Source organism: Macadamia integrifolia, chromosome 14 (assembly GCF_013358625.1).
Source record: "Macadamia integrifolia cultivar HAES 741 chromosome 14, SCU_Mint_v3, whole genome shotgun sequence".
NCBI classification, from domain to species: Eukaryota; Viridiplantae; Streptophyta; class Magnoliopsida; order Proteales; family Proteaceae; genus Macadamia; species Macadamia integrifolia.
In genome coordinates, this window is record NC_056570.1 from 24,132,607 (window position 1) to 24,150,711 (window position 18,105).

The 18,105-nt window shown below is 37.2% G+C and overlaps 2 protein-coding genes across 8 annotated transcripts; one reads left to right on the plus strand and one right to left on the minus strand.

Annotated features, from left to right (window-relative positions):
• Window positions 1-7,114: 7,114 nt before the first annotated feature.
• On the plus strand, window positions 7,115-10,115 carry LOC122061369 (protein IQ-DOMAIN 12-like). Of its 6 annotated transcripts, none has more exons than XM_042624614.1 (7): window positions 7,115-7,297; window positions 7,416-7,475; window positions 7,771-7,896; window positions 8,038-8,331; window positions 8,444-8,674; window positions 8,942-9,058; window positions 9,130-10,115. In XM_042624614.1, the coding sequence occupies exons 3-7, from the start codon at window positions 7,822-7,824 to the stop codon at window positions 9,694-9,696; spliced, it is 1,284 nt and encodes a 427-aa protein (XP_042480548.1). In that variant the 5' UTR covers window positions 7,115-7,297; window positions 7,416-7,475; window positions 7,771-7,821; the 3' UTR covers window positions 9,697-10,115. The 6 variants fall into 6 exon arrangements, with proteins under 6 accessions (XP_042480548.1, XP_042480545.1, XP_042480544.1 ...); XM_042624611.1 differs by having other exon boundaries at window positions 7,117-7,297; window positions 7,776-7,896; window positions 8,035-8,331; XM_042624608.1 differs by having other exon boundaries at window positions 7,118-7,297; window positions 8,035-8,331.
• Window positions 10,116-16,474: 6,359 nt separating this feature from the next.
• LOC122061475 (disease resistance protein RPS4-like) lies at window positions 16,475-18,092 on the minus strand. 2 transcript variants are annotated; one of them, XM_042624743.1, is made up of 3 exons: window positions 17,956-18,092; window positions 17,231-17,750; window positions 16,475-16,718 (listed from the first exon to the last, which is right to left on the minus strand). In XM_042624743.1, the coding sequence occupies exons 2-3, from the start codon at window positions 17,672-17,674 to the stop codon at window positions 16,581-16,583; spliced, it is 582 nt and encodes a 193-aa protein (XP_042480677.1). In that variant the 5' UTR covers window positions 17,675-17,750; window positions 17,956-18,092; the 3' UTR covers window positions 16,475-16,580. The 2 variants fall into 2 exon arrangements, with proteins under 2 accessions (XP_042480677.1, XP_042480678.1); XM_042624744.1 differs by lacking the exon at window positions 17,956-18,092 and having other exon boundaries at window positions 17,231-17,808.
• Window positions 18,093-18,105: the final 13 nt, after the last annotated feature.

Here is an 18,105-nt window from a genome sequence, read left to right on the forward strand (position 1 = left end):
CAACCTGTATCCTTTCACTCCAGATCCATACCCAAGAAAAATGCATTTCTTAGCCCTAGGTTCCAACTTCCCTTTATTTACATGTGCATAAGCAGGACATCCAAATACTTTTAAATTTGAGTAGTCTGCAGGTTTACCTGACCAAACTTCTTCTGGAGTCTTACACTCAATAGCTGTGCAAGGAGATCGATTCACCAACAAGGTTGCTGCGTTAACTGCTTCTGCCCAGAACTCCTTGCCCAATCCTGCATTTGATAACATACACCTCGCCTTTTCTAACAAAGTTCTATTCATATGCTCTGCCACTCCATTCTGCTATGGCATTTTAACAACTGTATGGTGTCTTGCAATACCTTCATTTTTGCAGAACTCATTAAAGTCACCTTCACAAAACTCTAGGCCATTATCGGTTCTCAACCTTTTAATTTGTTTCCCGGTCTGCTTCTCAAGTAAATTCTTCCATTGTTTGAAAGTGACAAATACTTCATTTTTGTGCTTCAAAAAATAGACCCAAACTTTCCTAGAGAAATCGTCAATGAAAGTAAGCAAGTATCTTGCACCAGCCCCCTTTGAAGTAACCCTGGAGGGCCCCCATAGGTTTGAATGAATGTAGTCCAAAGTTCCCTTGGTCTTGTGAATAGCTGTACTGAAACTAACTCTTTTCTGCTTCCCAAACACACAATGCTCACAAAACTCCATTGCTCCTGTACTCTGACCACACAACATGCCCCTTTTACTTAATGATGCCATCCCTCTTTCACTCATATGGCCTAACCTCATGTGCCATAAATTTGTGACATCTGATTCAGACATAGATGATGAAGCTGCTACAACAGACCCAGTGATTGTAGTACCCTACAACACATACAAACTGCCAACCTTGATTCCTTTCATCAATAAGAGAACACCCTTGCTAATCTTCATGACTTCACCTTCAGTTGTATACTTGCACCCATTTGAATCAAGAGTGTCTAAACTGATGAGATTCTTCTTCAAATCAGGGACATGCCTGACATTGGACAAGGTTCTGACAATGCCATCATACATCTTGATATTGATCGTTCCCATTCCAATAGTCTTACAAGAAGTATTATTTTCCATCAACACAACTCCACCTCGAACTGATTCGTATGTGGAGAATCATTCACGATTGGGACACATATGGTAGGAACAACCAGAGTCAAGAATCCATTCATCCTGTGATCTAACTTTATCATCAGTCACCAAAAGCATATCAGACTCACTCTCATCTTTAGCAATACTAGCTTCTGCAGAATCATCTCTTTTCTGTTGATTTTGAGCACCACCACCTGCCTTCTGTTTATTTAAAAGCTTATACATTCAGATTTAATATGCCCATTTTTCTTACAGTAATTACAGATTAAATTCTTGTGCTTAGATTTTGATCTAGCCTTCTTTTTGTCACCATCTGAACCCCTTTCATTCGTTCTCCCTCTAGCTACAAAACCAAAACCATCAGATTTATTGGTAGTTGTCAACTCATCATCAATCTTCTGCTTGCTTTGTAGATTCGTTTTGATATCCTCAATAGAGATTGTCTCTCTACCATAAATCATGGTATCCTTAAAATGCTTATAAGATGGAGTAGAGGTGTCAATTCGTGGCCCGAATCGACTAAATCGACCGGGACTGATCGTTTATAGACCGGCCCGGCCCGGACCATTTATTAAACGTGTCGGGCTTGAGCCCAGCCCGTTTATAAACGGTCGATCTTGATTTTGCTACTTGGACCATCGGGCGCCCGACCGAGACCGACCATTTAACACCCAACCGAGATCGGCCTATTATGCACCGGCTTAGCCCGACCCTTTAATGATTGTAGAATACCTATTTTACCCCCCAAATTAAAAAGTAAAAACATGTTCACACTTTAAATAATGGTTATATTTGGTATCATTTATTAATTAATTGTCATTTTTTTGGGCTTGCATGAGTGGGCTGGAATATAAGATCACAGTTTAAAGAGGGCCCGTTTAAAAATCGGTTAAAGCCCGTTTAACATTAAACATGTTCCTAGCCTGGTTAAGGTCCGACTAAAGCCCGATTAAGGTGGCCCGATTATAGCCCGAGGCCGATCGACTGAATATAAAGCGTACCATGCCCTCAATAACTAAGCCCGATTAGTTAAATGGGCGGACACGGTGTAGCCTTTGAAAGTCTTCAAGCCCGATTAAGCCCGACCGAGACCGAACCGGCCCGACCGGTTGACACCCCTCAGATGGAGGCAGAAAACATAACAATAATAGGGTCAAATCTTCATCGTCTATTTTAACATCTACGCTTTTCAAATCAGTAACAATAGAATTGAACTCAGATATATGGGATTTAATAGAAGTATCTTCACCCATATGAAGGGTATACAGTTGTTGCTTCAATCTCAACCTATTGGTAAGGGATTTGGTGAGGTAGAGGTTCTCTAACTTCACCCATAACTTTGCAGCCGTTTTCTCTGAAAGAACTTCCTGTAGAACATCATTCGAAAGACACAATTGAATAGCTGAAAGGGCTTTATCATCCAAATCGCTCCAATCATCATTGGACATACTTGCAGGTTTCTTCGCCTTCCCCAATAGGGTTTTCTCCATAAACTAAAACTGATATTGCCGTCAAACCTATCAATATCGTATTTCATTGAAGCCATGGATCAAAGTAACCCAGACCTCTGATACCAGTTTGTTAGAACAAACACCAAGAAACATGAATAATAAAGAGACAATAGATTCGTACGACACAGAGATTTAACGAGGTTCACACACCAGGGTGGTGTGCTACGTCCTCGGGCGAAGAAGAAGATGATTCACTATGCAGAAGAGAGATTTATACCCTAGCAGTGGCGAGGAAAAATTCATCCTGAAATCCTAGCTGTGTGAAAACCCTAGAATACAATTACTTTCTCAACAAGCAACGGTACATTATATATATACTCCAAAAATGTGGGTCGACCCATCGGGTAGCGGTCGATCCGGTCGAACCGATCGACCCAAGCCCTCTGCTTCCATCACAGATCTCAGAAAATTTTCCATTCGGATTGCCACCAAAATATGTCGGATCAGGTCAATCTTCAAAACGGGTCAAGAATTCGAGACAAACTTAACAGAACCACCGATTTGTGCATCTCTACGTCACAATAAAATTATCCTTATAATCATCTCTGTCTCTGTCAAGGGTATTGCGGGGTGGGCCTCTGTTATATTCAATAACAAAGAATGTTTATTCCTATTTGCTCATTATTTGATGACAGGAGAGACTTCTGAAGCGGCTGCGAAGTGAACTTTAGTTGGGTTAGCTGAGGCTCAAAAGTGGGGGTGGGCTGTCCAGGAGATTTGGTGTGACGTCTCTGGTTTCGACAAGTTAGTGAATCCTAACCATTTTTTGATGTGACCTTGGTCCACGTTAACTAGTAGGATAGAAATAGAGCAACTTCTATTTACTCTGGTTTTTGTAATTAAATCACTTAATGATTACCCTATGTATGTTCTTAGGAACGTCGCTGCACAGGTCGCAAACACTATGGGCCTGTTTGGTATCGTTTCTGTTCCAGAAACGCCGTTTCGTTTCAAAAACGAAAATTTCAGTTTCTGTGTCAAAACGCAGTTTTTAAACGAAAAAATGATGTTTTAAAATTTCAGATTTTTATCGGGAAATTTTTTTTTTCAGTTTTTTTTTTTCACTTTTTGTTCCAAAAAAACAGAAACGGACCATAAGTGCACCAAACAGAAGATTCCGTTTTTTCGTTCCAATAGAACGAAAAAACTCCAGAAACGTTTTTTTAGAACGATACCAAACGGGCCCTATGTCTATTGTCCATAACAACTTTGAACTTGTTTGTATGTAATGGTTATTCTGTTTCTTCGAATAAAAAAAAAAGAAAAAATGAAAAAAAGGATGGTGGTTCTGGTTCGGATGCAAAACCATCACTCACCCAATACCCAGAAACCAGAAAAACGGAAATTAAACCTCTAAAACCTCCATGATCAAACGTAGATTAAGGAAAGAAAAGAAAAAGCTCTTTGTTTTTTCAGTTTCTCTTTCAATGAGAGGCCTAGTAGTTTTTTTCTACTTTCAACGACAAGAATCTCATCCCACCTAAGCACACAAGAAAAAAAAAACAAGGTTTATGATCAAAACCTAACGCGAAGAAACTACCGTTCATTGACAAGTAAATAAGTTAATATTTGTATTTTTGTTTCTATTTCCTTCCCTGAACGAAGAAGATGAACAACAGAAAAATAAAAAACAAAAGGGAAGGTAAAAATGTGGGTCCCACTTAAATTGTGGATTAATAGTAAAAAGAATGAGAAGTGAGGGATAAAGAGGAAGAGGTTGCTGGTCTTTCATCTTATACGTGTCATCTCACTACTGTTGCAGGAGAATACTTTGTGTCTAAAAGAGGATCTGAATTCAAAAACTCTTCACCCCATAAATGGTAAAAGTAGGTGTCGAATCCTCACATGCATGTCTAGGTGAAAGTACGTTTAGAAAATCCAATCATAAGTTGTAAGGGTTAACTTCTACGTTTATCCGGCAACAATTGACTTTTAGGCAGGGTGGGGTGTTGTGGGTGCTAAGGGTTTTAGCCTTTAGATTTTGTTGCTACGTGTAGGGTCCTTTGCCAGCCATCCACGGGTGAAGATTTGGCTACCTTAGTCATTGATCCATCTGCCTTGTCTGCAGAGTTCTTTCGGTGTCCAACACAACACTCAACTATACTAAATCAAATTTCAGAAAAATAAAAAAATTCAAAGGTTGGGATTATAAAAGGACACTGAATTTATTGTAATCCATCGGTCAATGTTGTATCAGGTTCGATTGGGTTTCGGGTTTTAATCAGGCTTCTCTTAATTGGGTTAATCAGGCTATAATTGAGCCTTAAACCGGATAATGTATCAATAAAGCCTTAAATTGTATGATATTTACTTTTCTTAGATTTAAGATACTTTAATTTATTTTATTAAATTATCCATAATTTTGAAAAGATATTATACTTAGAGGCAACAATTGATAAAAATATCAATATATACCCTATTTTATCTCAAAAAAAGAAAAATATATATATAAATGGTCAGGCTAAACTTATTGGTGCAAGTCGAACTTGTAAACAAGCCGGACCAATCAGGAGGCCCATCAGACTTACACCTTGATGAGGGGCAGGCAACGCTGTTTGGCCATGGCCCCCGCACTGGCACGGGCGTCGGGCAGGGAGGATTATTTGCTCTTTGGACTCTGGTCCTCACCACTGGGGGATAAGGCCACACGCCTTTTGGTTCTTAGGCAAGCAAAAGGGTGCATTTTTTCAACGGATTCCTTTTCTATTAGGCCCTTCAAGAGGTGCCACACCTTCCTTGGCTGGCCACTTCTTTATTCTTCCCCTTTTTTGTTGGGTTATCCACTCCCCACTTCATTTATATGGACATCCCGGCCCCTCATCTCCTATTCATATGCATCATTTTTAAGTTCTGTTCCCCCACCATTCACATTCTCATTTCCACTATTTACTAATCTCTCTCTCTCTCTCTCTCTCTCTCTCTCTCTCTCTCTCGATAGGGACATAGGGAGAGCTCTACATGTCAAAGTATTTGTGGGTCAAAATTAAAAACATAGACTTCAAGTAGGGTCATGCAAATGCCTCATTCATCATGGCATTAGGCAGAACTTCTTACATAAGAGGTTTTATAAAGTCCTTCCACTTTCCCTTACCATCTACTAAAAATTTCATTTCAAAAAAATGAAAAAAAAAAAAAAAAGATTGAAGTAGTAAATATGAGAATTATAGATCTATTAAGTTTTTCCTACCAATTGATTTTTCAATAAACTAAATAAACCAATAATCAAACGCAAATCAGGAATTGGAAAGTATGTGTCTTCTATTCTTGATCCTTACCTTTTGGAATAATTGCCTAAATCCCCACCAAATAATATAAAGATTTACATACTTAGTAGATATAAATTATATTTTACAATCATTAATCATGATGTTGAAAAGATTTACTACATCACCATATAAGTTAAAAATCTAAATGAACTTCCTAAAATACCCACAGCATCTTTCTCTCTTCTTTCTTCTTCCTCCTTCGACAAGAGAACAGCTCGGTAACATAGTAAATTGCTATTGTAAAATATAATTTATACCTACTAGTTTTGCAATTTACTTGGTGTTGTAGATCTAGGTAATTCCCACTTAATTATAATTAGGTCCTTTGAAACACTAAGTTGAAGTTGCTTTGAAAGGTAAAACAACAAGGAAAACAGGTATTATTAAACTCTCATTTTTCTCATATTCATAAAATGATAGGCAAGGTGATTGTTGGCATATGCCGTATACCTCGTTAAATAAGATAGCCTATCTCAATCGTTTGGCTCACAATATATCATCTTTAACTATTTATTTATTTTTGGGTATAACCCTCCCTTTTTTCCTTCCTCAAACCTGATTATCCAAAGAAGTTCATTTCCTAACTAATTCAATTCTCATGTGTCTTTTGTGTTTTTTTTTTCAAAATACTTTGGCAAGTACAATTAGATTTTTTTGGCAGGTACAATCAGATGAAGTTTCTCAGCTTGGATTAGTTTTGGCTAATCAGTTTTAATTGGTTAGTTAAGCCATAGTTTTCCCATAATTTGGTGAAGGGTATTAGAATAATAGGTTAATTACTCCTTGTGTATATGATTGTCCTTAATCAGTCTTCATCAGTTGGGTTTAAGAAAGGTTTATACAATCAGTTCTAGTTGGTCTATTTATTTATTTTTTTTTTGGGTTAATCTGGCTGGACTGAAACCGAGTTGAGATTGAGTTGGATCGTTGACATAGCATCTAGGTCTTTTTGGATGGTCAATTGCCACATTTGATATTGTCACTTCAGTGGCAGTTGAGTTGATAAAAAAAATGAGTTGGGAAGAGGCCATGCCAGGGAATTAAAAGCTATGCACAATAGTCATAACTCATAAACAAGAGTACCTGCAAAGCTAAATCATTGTAGAGAAATGGGTCTAGCTTTTTGATGACAGTTCTTGCTTTTAGGTCCCCACAACTAGAACACCTAAATTGATCCTCTTCTTTTCTTGGGTAACAGTAGCTGAGTTGATACTGCAAAAAGGATTCAAAAGTAAAGAAGCTCCACCGAAAAGAGATGTATCAACTTTGATCATACTTTCAGCCACTACTTATTGCTCCAACAAACTTTTGGGTCATTTTCCAGATCATAAAGTTAGATAACTTAGATTGAAATCCTTCAGAAAGTCAGGCTTTCTTCCTTCATTTCTGCTGGACTTTCTTCAGGTATGGTTTTAGATACTATAAACAATCAGTTATCTTAATCTTTTCTGAGATTCTAAGAACTTGGCTGTTTAATGTGTCTATTCTGGTTGGGTTCACTATCTGTATGCTTAAATGGTAGGTGAGACAGTTACCTGGGTTTTACTCATTAATCACAACTGAGTGTAGAGGCTAATAACAGGTAATCTCAGAAACACTAGGTGGTTGTTTCACAGCTTCTTTGATATATGAAACTATTATTAGATGATAAGAAAGACAATGAAAATCCCTATCAGGGTATGTTCTGAATTTTATTAACATTTCTATAGAGTTTGTGCTCAGGAAAGTTAATTTCCTCATTCCAAGTCTCTCTCTCTCTCTCTCTCTCTCTCTCTCATGGGTGGATATCATGTTACTTATGCCTTTTATTCTCTAGTTGTATTGTAGACTTTGAAGATTAGAAGATTTAATGACAAAATAGCTGAATTCTTATACAGCACAGGGATGTCTGTTCATCTATAAGTTTTATATGATGTGATGATTCCTCAATGGAAATGAAGAGAAGCTGGTTTGGTCTTCTGAAGAAACTCTTTGTATCGGACCCGAAATCAAAACAAGAAAAGGTAGATATATAACTGTTTCCTCAGATTTTGCATTCCCTGCTGTTAGATTGTGGAAAGAATTTCAAAATTGAATTAGATTGATTGATTATTATTTCTAGCTTAGATTATGTTACCTTAATATTTGTTACTCATTCCTAGAAGGAGAAGAGGAGGAGATGGATACTCGGAAGATTTAAGATAAAACGACTTCTCACATATACAGAGTCATCTTCGTTGAAGGAGAAGATACTGAGTGAAGCAGATGAAGAACAGAGAAAGCATGCTGTGGCTGTTGCTATTGCGACAGCAGCAGCTGCTGAGGCTGCTGTTGCAGCTGCTCAGGCTGCAGCTGAGGTTGTCCGACTCACACATGCCCCTCAATCACGCCGTCAAGTAGAGAAGGGAATCAGAGAATTCTCTGCTATTAAAATTCAAACAGCTTTCCGTGGGTATCTTGTAAGTCACTTGAGACTTTGCTAAAAAATTCATTACTATATGGTTTCATCCAACTGAAGTATTGTGTCTCAACAAGTTTTATATTACTTCTTCATGTGGGGTTGTGTTACAGGCAAGGAAAGCATTGCGGGCACTGAAGGGACTGGTGAGGCTTCAAGCAATGGTTCGAGGCAGAGCAGTGAGACGCCAAGCAATCAGCACTCTGAAGAGTTTGCAGACTCTTGTAAACATCCAGTCTCAGGTCCGTGCAATGAGACTTGGGACGGTTGAGGAAGGCTGGACTGCCAAAGAGAAGCAACAATTTCTAGCACAAAGCTATGAATTGAGAAACAAGGATAAAAGGGTATGCAATGAACTTTGGTTTTCTGTACTATAGATGAAATTTTGAAGTTAAATTTCAGGTTCAATACTTTTATCTGGGGTCAGCTACATGGAGATTCCAAGCAAGGATAAGTGCGAGGATCCATGCAAAAAGATTGATGGGTTATGGCTAGTTATACTTTTGTCTGGATATAACAATCATAAATTGATTGAACAGTAAATTTTTGAACGTAGGCAAATGAGTTCAATAATCTAACTGATTTCTTTTTCCTGTTTTTTTCTTCCCCAGCTCAAACCAGATAGTCAGAGGTGGGATGGCAGCTTGTTATCAAAAGAAGACATCAAGGCCACGTTACTAAGCCGGAAAGAGCCGATGATCAAGGGAGAACATATGAAGAAATATTCGGTAGGTGTGGTTTGTTTTGAGTCATTCAAATTATTTCATTCAGTAAATGAAATTAACATGTCATTCTTCAGGAAAGGGGACAAACAGAATCAGAACAGTGTGTGGATGCCCAGCAAGGGCAAGATAATTTCAAATCAGTTGACTGTTCAAATGCACTGAACAGATATGAAGAGGGAGGACTACAGCTTAATATGAGAGATACTCAAACTCATAAGCAAGTAGGAGGATTGGATTCTCTCATAACACTTCCAAGCAGGTCAATTCATCAACAAAAACATAATTCAATTGGAGATAATGGCTCCTGCTTAAGCTTTTCGGCTGCTCCAGGATACATGGCTACTACTGAAGCTGCTAGGGCAAAGGCAAGATCATCTAGTGCACCAAAACAAAGGCTGGAAATCAGAGATTATTATTCTGATCAAAGTTCAACATCCAACAATAGACTCTCATTTTGCTATTCTGTTGGTAATGATTCTACTTGCTTCAACAGGATTGGCAAGCCTAGTGGTTTTCAACAGAGATCTCCTTGTATTAAAGGTCTGTCAGGTCCCGTAAAATCATATCTAACTTCCAAAGATCTCAGCCTGGATTCTGATTTCTCATTTTTGAACTGGAACCAGCAGAGTGCATTTAGATGACATTTTCCATTATGGGGATTGCAAAATTATCAACTTTCTGATAAATGATTTTAGTTTCTTCGCTACTTCTGGCAATGAAACGAGATTTTCGGAGTTCAGATGATTAACTATAAACATTCAACATTCATCTTAGGGATCATTACTGATCCTTTTGAGTTTGAATAAAGCGTTGTCTTCATGTCTTCTGAAAGGATTTCCATCTGGGTATCTTGTATTTATTTCCAGTTCCTGAGTGGTGGTTTGCTTCTTCCATTTATGGATCAGAATGGAGTTAAGGAGAGTTCTTGTTTGGTGATCTATTCTTTTTCAATGTAGATTTTTTTTTTTTCTGAGGGTTGTTGTGAGATAAGGGCAGAAATTCTTGTGTTATTGCAGTTGGACTTGAATGAGAATCTTTGATTTTTCTTTCTTAGCCTTGAGAGGAATTTTGTCATTTAAGATCAAGACAAACAAATTATGCTCATAATGAGACTTCCGCATTGGATTTCTGCTGCGTCAAACCGTTCCACTTGATTAATACGTATGCATTTTAACTTCAATTCTGAACATGCTAGAAGACTACAATCTCCAAATCAACTTGAAGAACAGTTCTGCATAATCTGCACTGATGACAACCCGGCATGCCAAGACGGTTCATGAACATGAATCACTAGGACACTTTTGAACCCAAAAAAAATCTTTACCCAAAAGAAATCTTCTTTAAAGTAAGGATTAGGCTAGTATAAAAAAAGCAACATGTCTTTACCTGTAAAGTTAATTTTGCATAACCTAATTGATCAAGTCAGTGAAATGCCAAAACCATTTTAGGAAACATATATCACCAAGAAGTGTGTTAATCCAAAGGAAATTCTTTCACAATAAAATTCAGAACCAAATTAGAAGACTGGGATTATATAGCACATTGTTAAGATAAATTCCTTATACATAGGAATATTTGAAACATTATTATACATAGAGACAACTGACAATGACATAAAGTTATGTCCTGTAGATTTTGTTTCCCTCCTAGAGGAGACATGTTCTGCCCTGCCTTGCATAATTGGCTACTAACAAAACATCAGTTTGGGGAGACTATACCAAATTATTATTAAGTTCCCTGCAACATAGCATGCTTTGTCATTGTTGGTTCTTTAATTTTCTTCTTGACAATTTCCTTAATTCTCTCTCTCTCTCTCTCTCTCTCTCTCTCTCTCATTGTAATTAGTATTCTACTAACTAGTAATGAATTAGAGAATCTTCAAATAATTCTAGTTTGTAGGTATAATAGGTTATTAGTTATGCACCATGAAGAAAAATGCTTCTTTCAAAATTTTTAGAATTGGGACATTGTAGCATCTCACTATTATGGTCTTTTATAAAAAAAATATTAGGAAAGTGGGGCACTTTTATTTTACTTGGAGAGGAGAGGAACTAAGTACTTAATAACATATATTTATGAAAATAACATGCCAGAAAATAGGTAAAGTTGTTTTTTTTTTTCTTCCTTTCAGGGGACTGTAGTGCTCAAGTTTATTTTCATTTTGTTATGTTTCTTTTTTTGGGAAGATGTTTATTGTATAAAGTACTCAGTTACAAGACCAGATGCTCATCAATCCGACATAGAGAAACAAATTCAATCCGACGTAGAGATACACCACACATGACTCCTTGAAGAAATTGACCAACTAGTGAGACAATAATCCTCCCAGCAGCAACGGCAAGGTATGAAAACAATCCTACAATATTTGAAGTCAGAGCCAACTTTTTGAATGCTGAGTAACAGTTCATATACTAACCAGGCCAGCATCAAAAGGACTTTTTGGAGGCAGCCCACCAATGATTTGAAATCTCTTCTCACTTTGATATTATCAGTTTCCAGTTTCTTGTATGAAGAATCCCCTTCTAGATGGCATAAGCTTCCATCTCAATTGTGCTTCCTTTCCTCTAGAATTCTGCTCCTGCTGCAATGTGAGCACTGTCTTGTGACTCTCTAACCCAAGCTACTGGATTTTTCATTTAAAGCATTGTATGCACCATCTGTTGTAACAACAATCTTCTTGTCCATAAGTGAGCCCCAAATCAGATGCATGTGATCAGTCTCTCTGTTTTCTTTTAGTTTATTTTCATTCTTCAATACAAAAAGATTAACTTTTTTTTCACAAAGAATTGAACCTGTTTAATATTCCTAGATGGTTTAGGGTTTGATGCCTTTAAAATGTTTTCAATCCTAGATATGCAAATCAGATGGACCATGATCTCAATCGTACTTACATGTCTTAGAGAATGCAGGGTTGGACATCCAAGTAATTAAGAGATAATGCAATGATTTGAATTTAGCAGCATCAATTACCAGCCAGCATGATTTCCACAATTGCCTAGTGACTCAGAAGAATACACAGGTGATCCATACCCTGCCTCCCAAAATTGCAGTTCTTAGACAAACCATTCCAAAGAGAGTTCCAAAGGTGGTCATATGGGTTGTACAGAAAGAAATAGCACAATTAGTTAAAGGACGCTAGCTTTCCTGTTAGGTTATATATGCTAGAAGCTCAGGACCACACTTTCGTTTCTGTGGTGGTAAACCTAGTTTATTTGGAACGCAACCCATGGATAAGCCTAGATGAAGATTGGGCAAGAGATCATGTGGAAGAAACTCAAGAAGAACAGAAGGAAGGTTCATTTAGTGAAAACCATTGAAAATGGTCATGCTCATGGAACCTGACCTTAACCCATTAAATTCTTCTAAGAAAAACCTGAAAGTGAACTCATACCCAATTAACCCTTACAAACTCAGTCCATCAGGGGAATGGTGGGGCAAGGCCATTTTAACTGTTCCACTGCCCTGCACCCCAAGAACTAGTATTGGGTATGAGTTGGTTGGTTCAGATTCTACTATTTTCAGTTTTGGTCTGGTCAGTCTGGTTGGTTTCAGTTTCTACTATGTTTTGCTCTTATCATTAGATGGTAAGATAGTACTCACCACAATGAACAGTAGATGGGTATTATAACTTCTAATCAACCAAATACTCATGAAATGTGGGGATGTGTTAACTGTTGTGCACACTATGGGCTATTCCGCAATACTTGTAAGCTCCAAAATGAGGCAACGGTTGGTTACTCAACCATTCTTTTTCAATACAATTGATATTACTTTAGATCTGCTAAGCACACACCAATATATCATAGTAACCCATTGAATTTGATGTTAGAAGTACAGACTTCTGAGGAAAATCTGTGTAATTCAGATATCGCCATTTGTAAAATCAAAATAAGATGTGTTTGGCTTAGACCTTACTGTGAAGAACCAAAATAATGTCATTTTGTGCCTCCTACCTTGGATATGTAAAGATCAAAATCCCACACTCCCTTCACTTTTCTTTAGGCTCCGTTTGGTATCGTTTCTGTTTCAGAAACTCTGTTTCGTATTAAAAACAAAAATTTCAGTTTTTGTATCAAAACGCCGTTTTTAAACGATTTAATGCTGTTTTGTGCATATAAATCCTTTGGGACAATAAAATATTACATACCAACTAAAAGAAACGTGGTTTCAAAAGGATGAATAAAATACAGTATTAACAATGCCTTGTCCAAGTTAATTATTACATAATTCCCCAAAATTTCACTTTTTGTCCAAGTCTAAAGACTTGAATGCTTGGAGGATGTCTTTCATCTTATTTGTTTGGTCATCTAATCCTTTAAGTATTCCTTCCAGATATCCTTTCATGTACTCATTCGAAGTAGACGGTGGTGTCGATGATGTTGATGTTGAGCTTGAACTCTCTGAACATAATGTATGTTGTATGGTAGAGATATGTGTTTCATCTTTCAACCATGCAAACATACCACATCCATGGTTATCAGCCTACATCAAATAATAGATGTGATTAGGGTCGTTGAAATTTAACATAGAATAAAAAAAAAAAAAAAAAAAACCAAAATTATCTATAGGTATAGATCAATCGTAGAAATAAATTACCCCAGTTGAATTTGGGCAACATAAAAAATACTGTCCCTTGTTTGGACCTTTCTTCGCAGTTCGTACTTTGCATTGACCTTTACCACATCTACATAGATGTAGTTGGTCCACCCACATGAAAAAATTACATGAATCTTGACACTTGAAAAATTTTCTTCCAATATTTTTACCATACTTGGTCGTATATTTACCACAACTCTTCCCGCAAATTTCACAATTTGCTCTTATGAGTGGGGGCATAGAAGAAGTCATCTGTAACAGTAATTTAAATATCAAAAAAGTTAATATAGCATCCAAATATATGGCATTCATTATAATATATCAACTTGTATCACATACATAAATATAACATAAAACAGGTACTACATCACTTGAAACATCAATTTAGGTTTTCAATTTTGTCAAAATAGTTATCGGTTTTAGTTTTCAACTAGTTCTGACATCCTTTGCTGTCTAGCCATTGCATTTGTAATTCTTAGCCTAGTGACATTCATTTCTTTTGCCCGATTTCGTTGACTTGATTGTGCTGTAGAATGATCAACGGAATCTTCATGTGGCAGATTCAAGTCATCTTTTGCAACTTTTAAATCATCACTCATCCCCACAAATTCAGCATCAACAATATGCTCTTCTCGAATATAGTTGTGTAGCCCACAACATGCCATTACGATTGATGCTTGAGCTTTCACTGGGAACTGGTGCATTAGCTTTAAAATTTGAAATTTGTTCTTCAATACCTCAAATGTACGTTCAATGACATTCCGTAGTGATGAATGTCTATAATTGAACAACTCTTTTGTTGTTCTTGGGGATCTTCTATGCCCTTTGTAGTCCGGTAGATGGTATCTCTCACCCCTAAATGATATCAAAAATCCAGATTTGGCTAGCATACACAGAGTCAACAACATAATACTTTCCTATAGACAAAAAATAATATATGTTATTACGTATATACTCAAATGAAAATCTAATATATTAGTAAAATTAATACCTAGAGGTGGATGTGGAAAACTCAATCGAGGATCATTCCTTGCCTGTTCAAGTACTCGACAATCATTTGCACTACCTTCTCATCCCGCATACACATTTGTGAATCGCATGTCAAATGAACATGCACACATCACATTTTGAGTTGTGATCCCCTTCCGATTCCTATATCGAGTTTGATCATCTCTTGGAACTACCGCATAGATGTGAGTACCATCTATGACGCCAATACAGTGCTATGACATATAGTGACAATTAAATGGTCACTACATATAAGAATACAAATATTCATATATTTAATTACAAACATGTATCATATTAAAATATTTACCTTGAAAAAAGGGTAGTATTTTCGAATTCTGTGCAATCTCTGTCGGTATCATATTAACGTCTAGCGGTCTGATTTTCTCCTTAGCCAGACGTTGCATTGCAATCAAGACAACATTGAATGTCCGACTAACTGTTTCTCCTGAGTGGTTGAAATGATTTTGGGCGTCCCTATTACTTGAACCCTTCCCAACAATCCATATGAACATTCAAGTCGTTTTTTTTTTCCAACTTTTGTTTCAAAAAAACTGAAATACATCATATGGTTGCCAAACAGTTTTTTACGTTTTTCCGTTCTATTGAAACGGAAAAACGATAGAAAAGTTTCTTAAGAACAATACCAAACGGGTCCTTAGCTTTTATCAAATCTTGTAGGCTTTTTGTACCTCTTCTTCAAGACTTTCTATGTGGCCAGGCTCAGACCTCAAACGTTTATGGCCTTGGTCCTCACTTGACAATCCATTAATAGATCTCACCTCATCATTGTCATTGCGGCCTCTCTTAGCACTTGTATTAATGCCTTGGTTAATTTCTGAGACATTTGAATAAAAACCCTTCTCATCTGGCTGGTATACTAGATGCATCCCACACTTCTTCACATGGATTGAATGCTCTACTCCGAAATGATTCCCAGAAAAAATATCTGGAAAATAGCCCCAATATTGCTCCATTTCTATTGAAACTTCCACTTGATCCCCACCTTCCAAAGGATTCTTGAACTTGATATGTGGTATATGACCCACCCAGATTTGATCTTGACATGTTATTGGGGTTTCATGTTGGTTTGGAGTGTAGGACCAACGAAGACCATTAGTTTTATTGCAAAAAGAAACTGAAGGAGCTGCAAGCACCTCTTTACCTTCTACTTCAGCTGCATAAATAGCACATACTATAATGTAGGAATGGATTTGACAACCAAACTAGACCCAAGGTTGCAGGAAAGTTAAACCAAAGAACAACCAATAACCCCCAATAGTAGACAGCAACAACAGTCCAACTTAAGCCAATCAACAGTTCTTGAAAAACCAAAATTATCGAATCCAGAATCTAGAATCTAGAATTTCAGGTAGCAGAGTTTGCACTAACAAATAGAATTTCAGCAATAGAAATAGAGTACTGAATAAGGTCCAATTAGAATCAAAACATCACAGGAATAGCAACAACCATTATATTTTTATCAAAATCATTCTAGGTTTTTAGGAGCCTCCTCTTCTTAAGTTATAATGTTAATGGGGGAGGGAATTACAAAATAGAAGGTTCCTCAAAAAGGAAACCAAATATTCTCCTAATATAATAGTTACTAAAAACTGAAATTAGAAACTAACTAAAATTAGAAACTAGTTGAAAAAGGAAACTAACTATTAATGACTTGACTCAATTAATATCTTGACTCCTAAGGAAACAAATATAACTCAAATCAAGCCCAACTAAAAAGGAAACTAATGAAAATGAAAACTAACTGGTAATCCTGTACTCAATCTTAGAACCCCCTTTTTAGACCCATAAAAGTGTTCTATTACACTCAAAACACATGGGATCAACAGCCTAACATGTATGAAACCAAACCCTAAGCTTATTCCTAATAAAACAAGCCTATTTTGATAATTAATCTGCATCATACTGTCAAGCCTTGAATCTTGGAATCCAAAAGTTGAGACACCTCAAAAGATGATGAAGATCCCACACTCTGATGGCTAAACCATTCTGGAACATCACTTCCAGTAAGAAAGATGTCAAATTGGCCAAACAGTCCCTGTTCCATGGAAGTCATGTAATTTAACAATACTGTAGATTTTCTGTTTAGCATGTTCATGTGTGTTATTTTGTGTGTGTGTGTGTGTGTGTAGGGGTGTCAATTCCAAGACCACACTTGCAGAACCGACCAAGCCCGGATCAAACACTATTCTGTCATTCCCGGTGCACAAGTCCTACCCGATGGTCGTCTAAATGAGATTGCCCGATTAATAGCCCAACATGTTTAAAATCTGTTTACTCAAACCAACATATTTAGAGATAAATATGTCACTAGCCCATTTATGACTGTCTAAAGCTCGTTTAGCCTGATAAAGATAGGTACCCAACCAATCATTTATTAAATGGACCATGCCCAACAAATGGGAACTGATAACTTAACATGTCGGTCACTAGGCGAGGTCCTAAAGTGGAGAAGACTGATTAGGCCAGACGGAAACCAGCCCAAACCAACTGATTGACACCCCTACATGAGAGAGAGAGAGAGAGAGAGAGAGAGAGAGAGAGAGAGACCTGGAGGAGGCTCTTTCTAACAATATCTGGCAATTTCTTGTATTGTGATTCTGAACTCTCCATTTCTGAACTCTCAACTTCCTTCTTGCTCTCAGTAAGCAACATTGATGAGCAACCACCAGCAAACAGATTCCTTACACTTGTGGGAAGATCCGGAAGTGATTGAACCCTTGTGCAGTTACGCATATAAAGAGTTTGAAGATGAGAAAGTTGACTTATGCTGGCAGGTAGACTACTGAAATTGTTGTTACTAAGATTTAAGTTACTTAATGATGGTATGTTCACAAAATTAGGTAAGCCTTCAAATGATTTGCAAGATTCTATACTGAAGCTTCTTAGACTAGATGGGAGATCTTCTGGGAGAGATTTCAACCTTGTGCAATCATTCAACAAAACACTAGAGAGCTTAGAAAGAAGACCCATGTTGACTGGCAATCTCTCCATTGATGTGCAACCTTTTGCTGCCAACAGCACAAACTTGATGGAAGCTCAGGGAGTTGATCAAGCCTCGCGCAATGATCTACAATAAGAAGTTCCAGATGAGAAAGGCGATTAATGCTGCCTGGTAGGCTGCTGAAATTGTTTCCACTTAATTTCATGGTTTGTAATAACAATAAGCTTCCCAGATCATATGGAATTGCACCATCTGACAGATTGCAGTAGCGAAGATCTAGCTCTCTGAGGGAGTATAAACCAGAAAAAGAAGCCAAAAGTGGGGTACTTACAAGATTAGGAGCCATCCTTGGTGATCTCCATGATGAAAATAATGAATACCATGATCTTGAAAGAGGTCCTTTAGACCCACGTAAAGATAAGGATTTGAGGTTTCTCAATTGTGAAATGGAAAGGGGTAATTTTGTTATAGCAGTTCCATC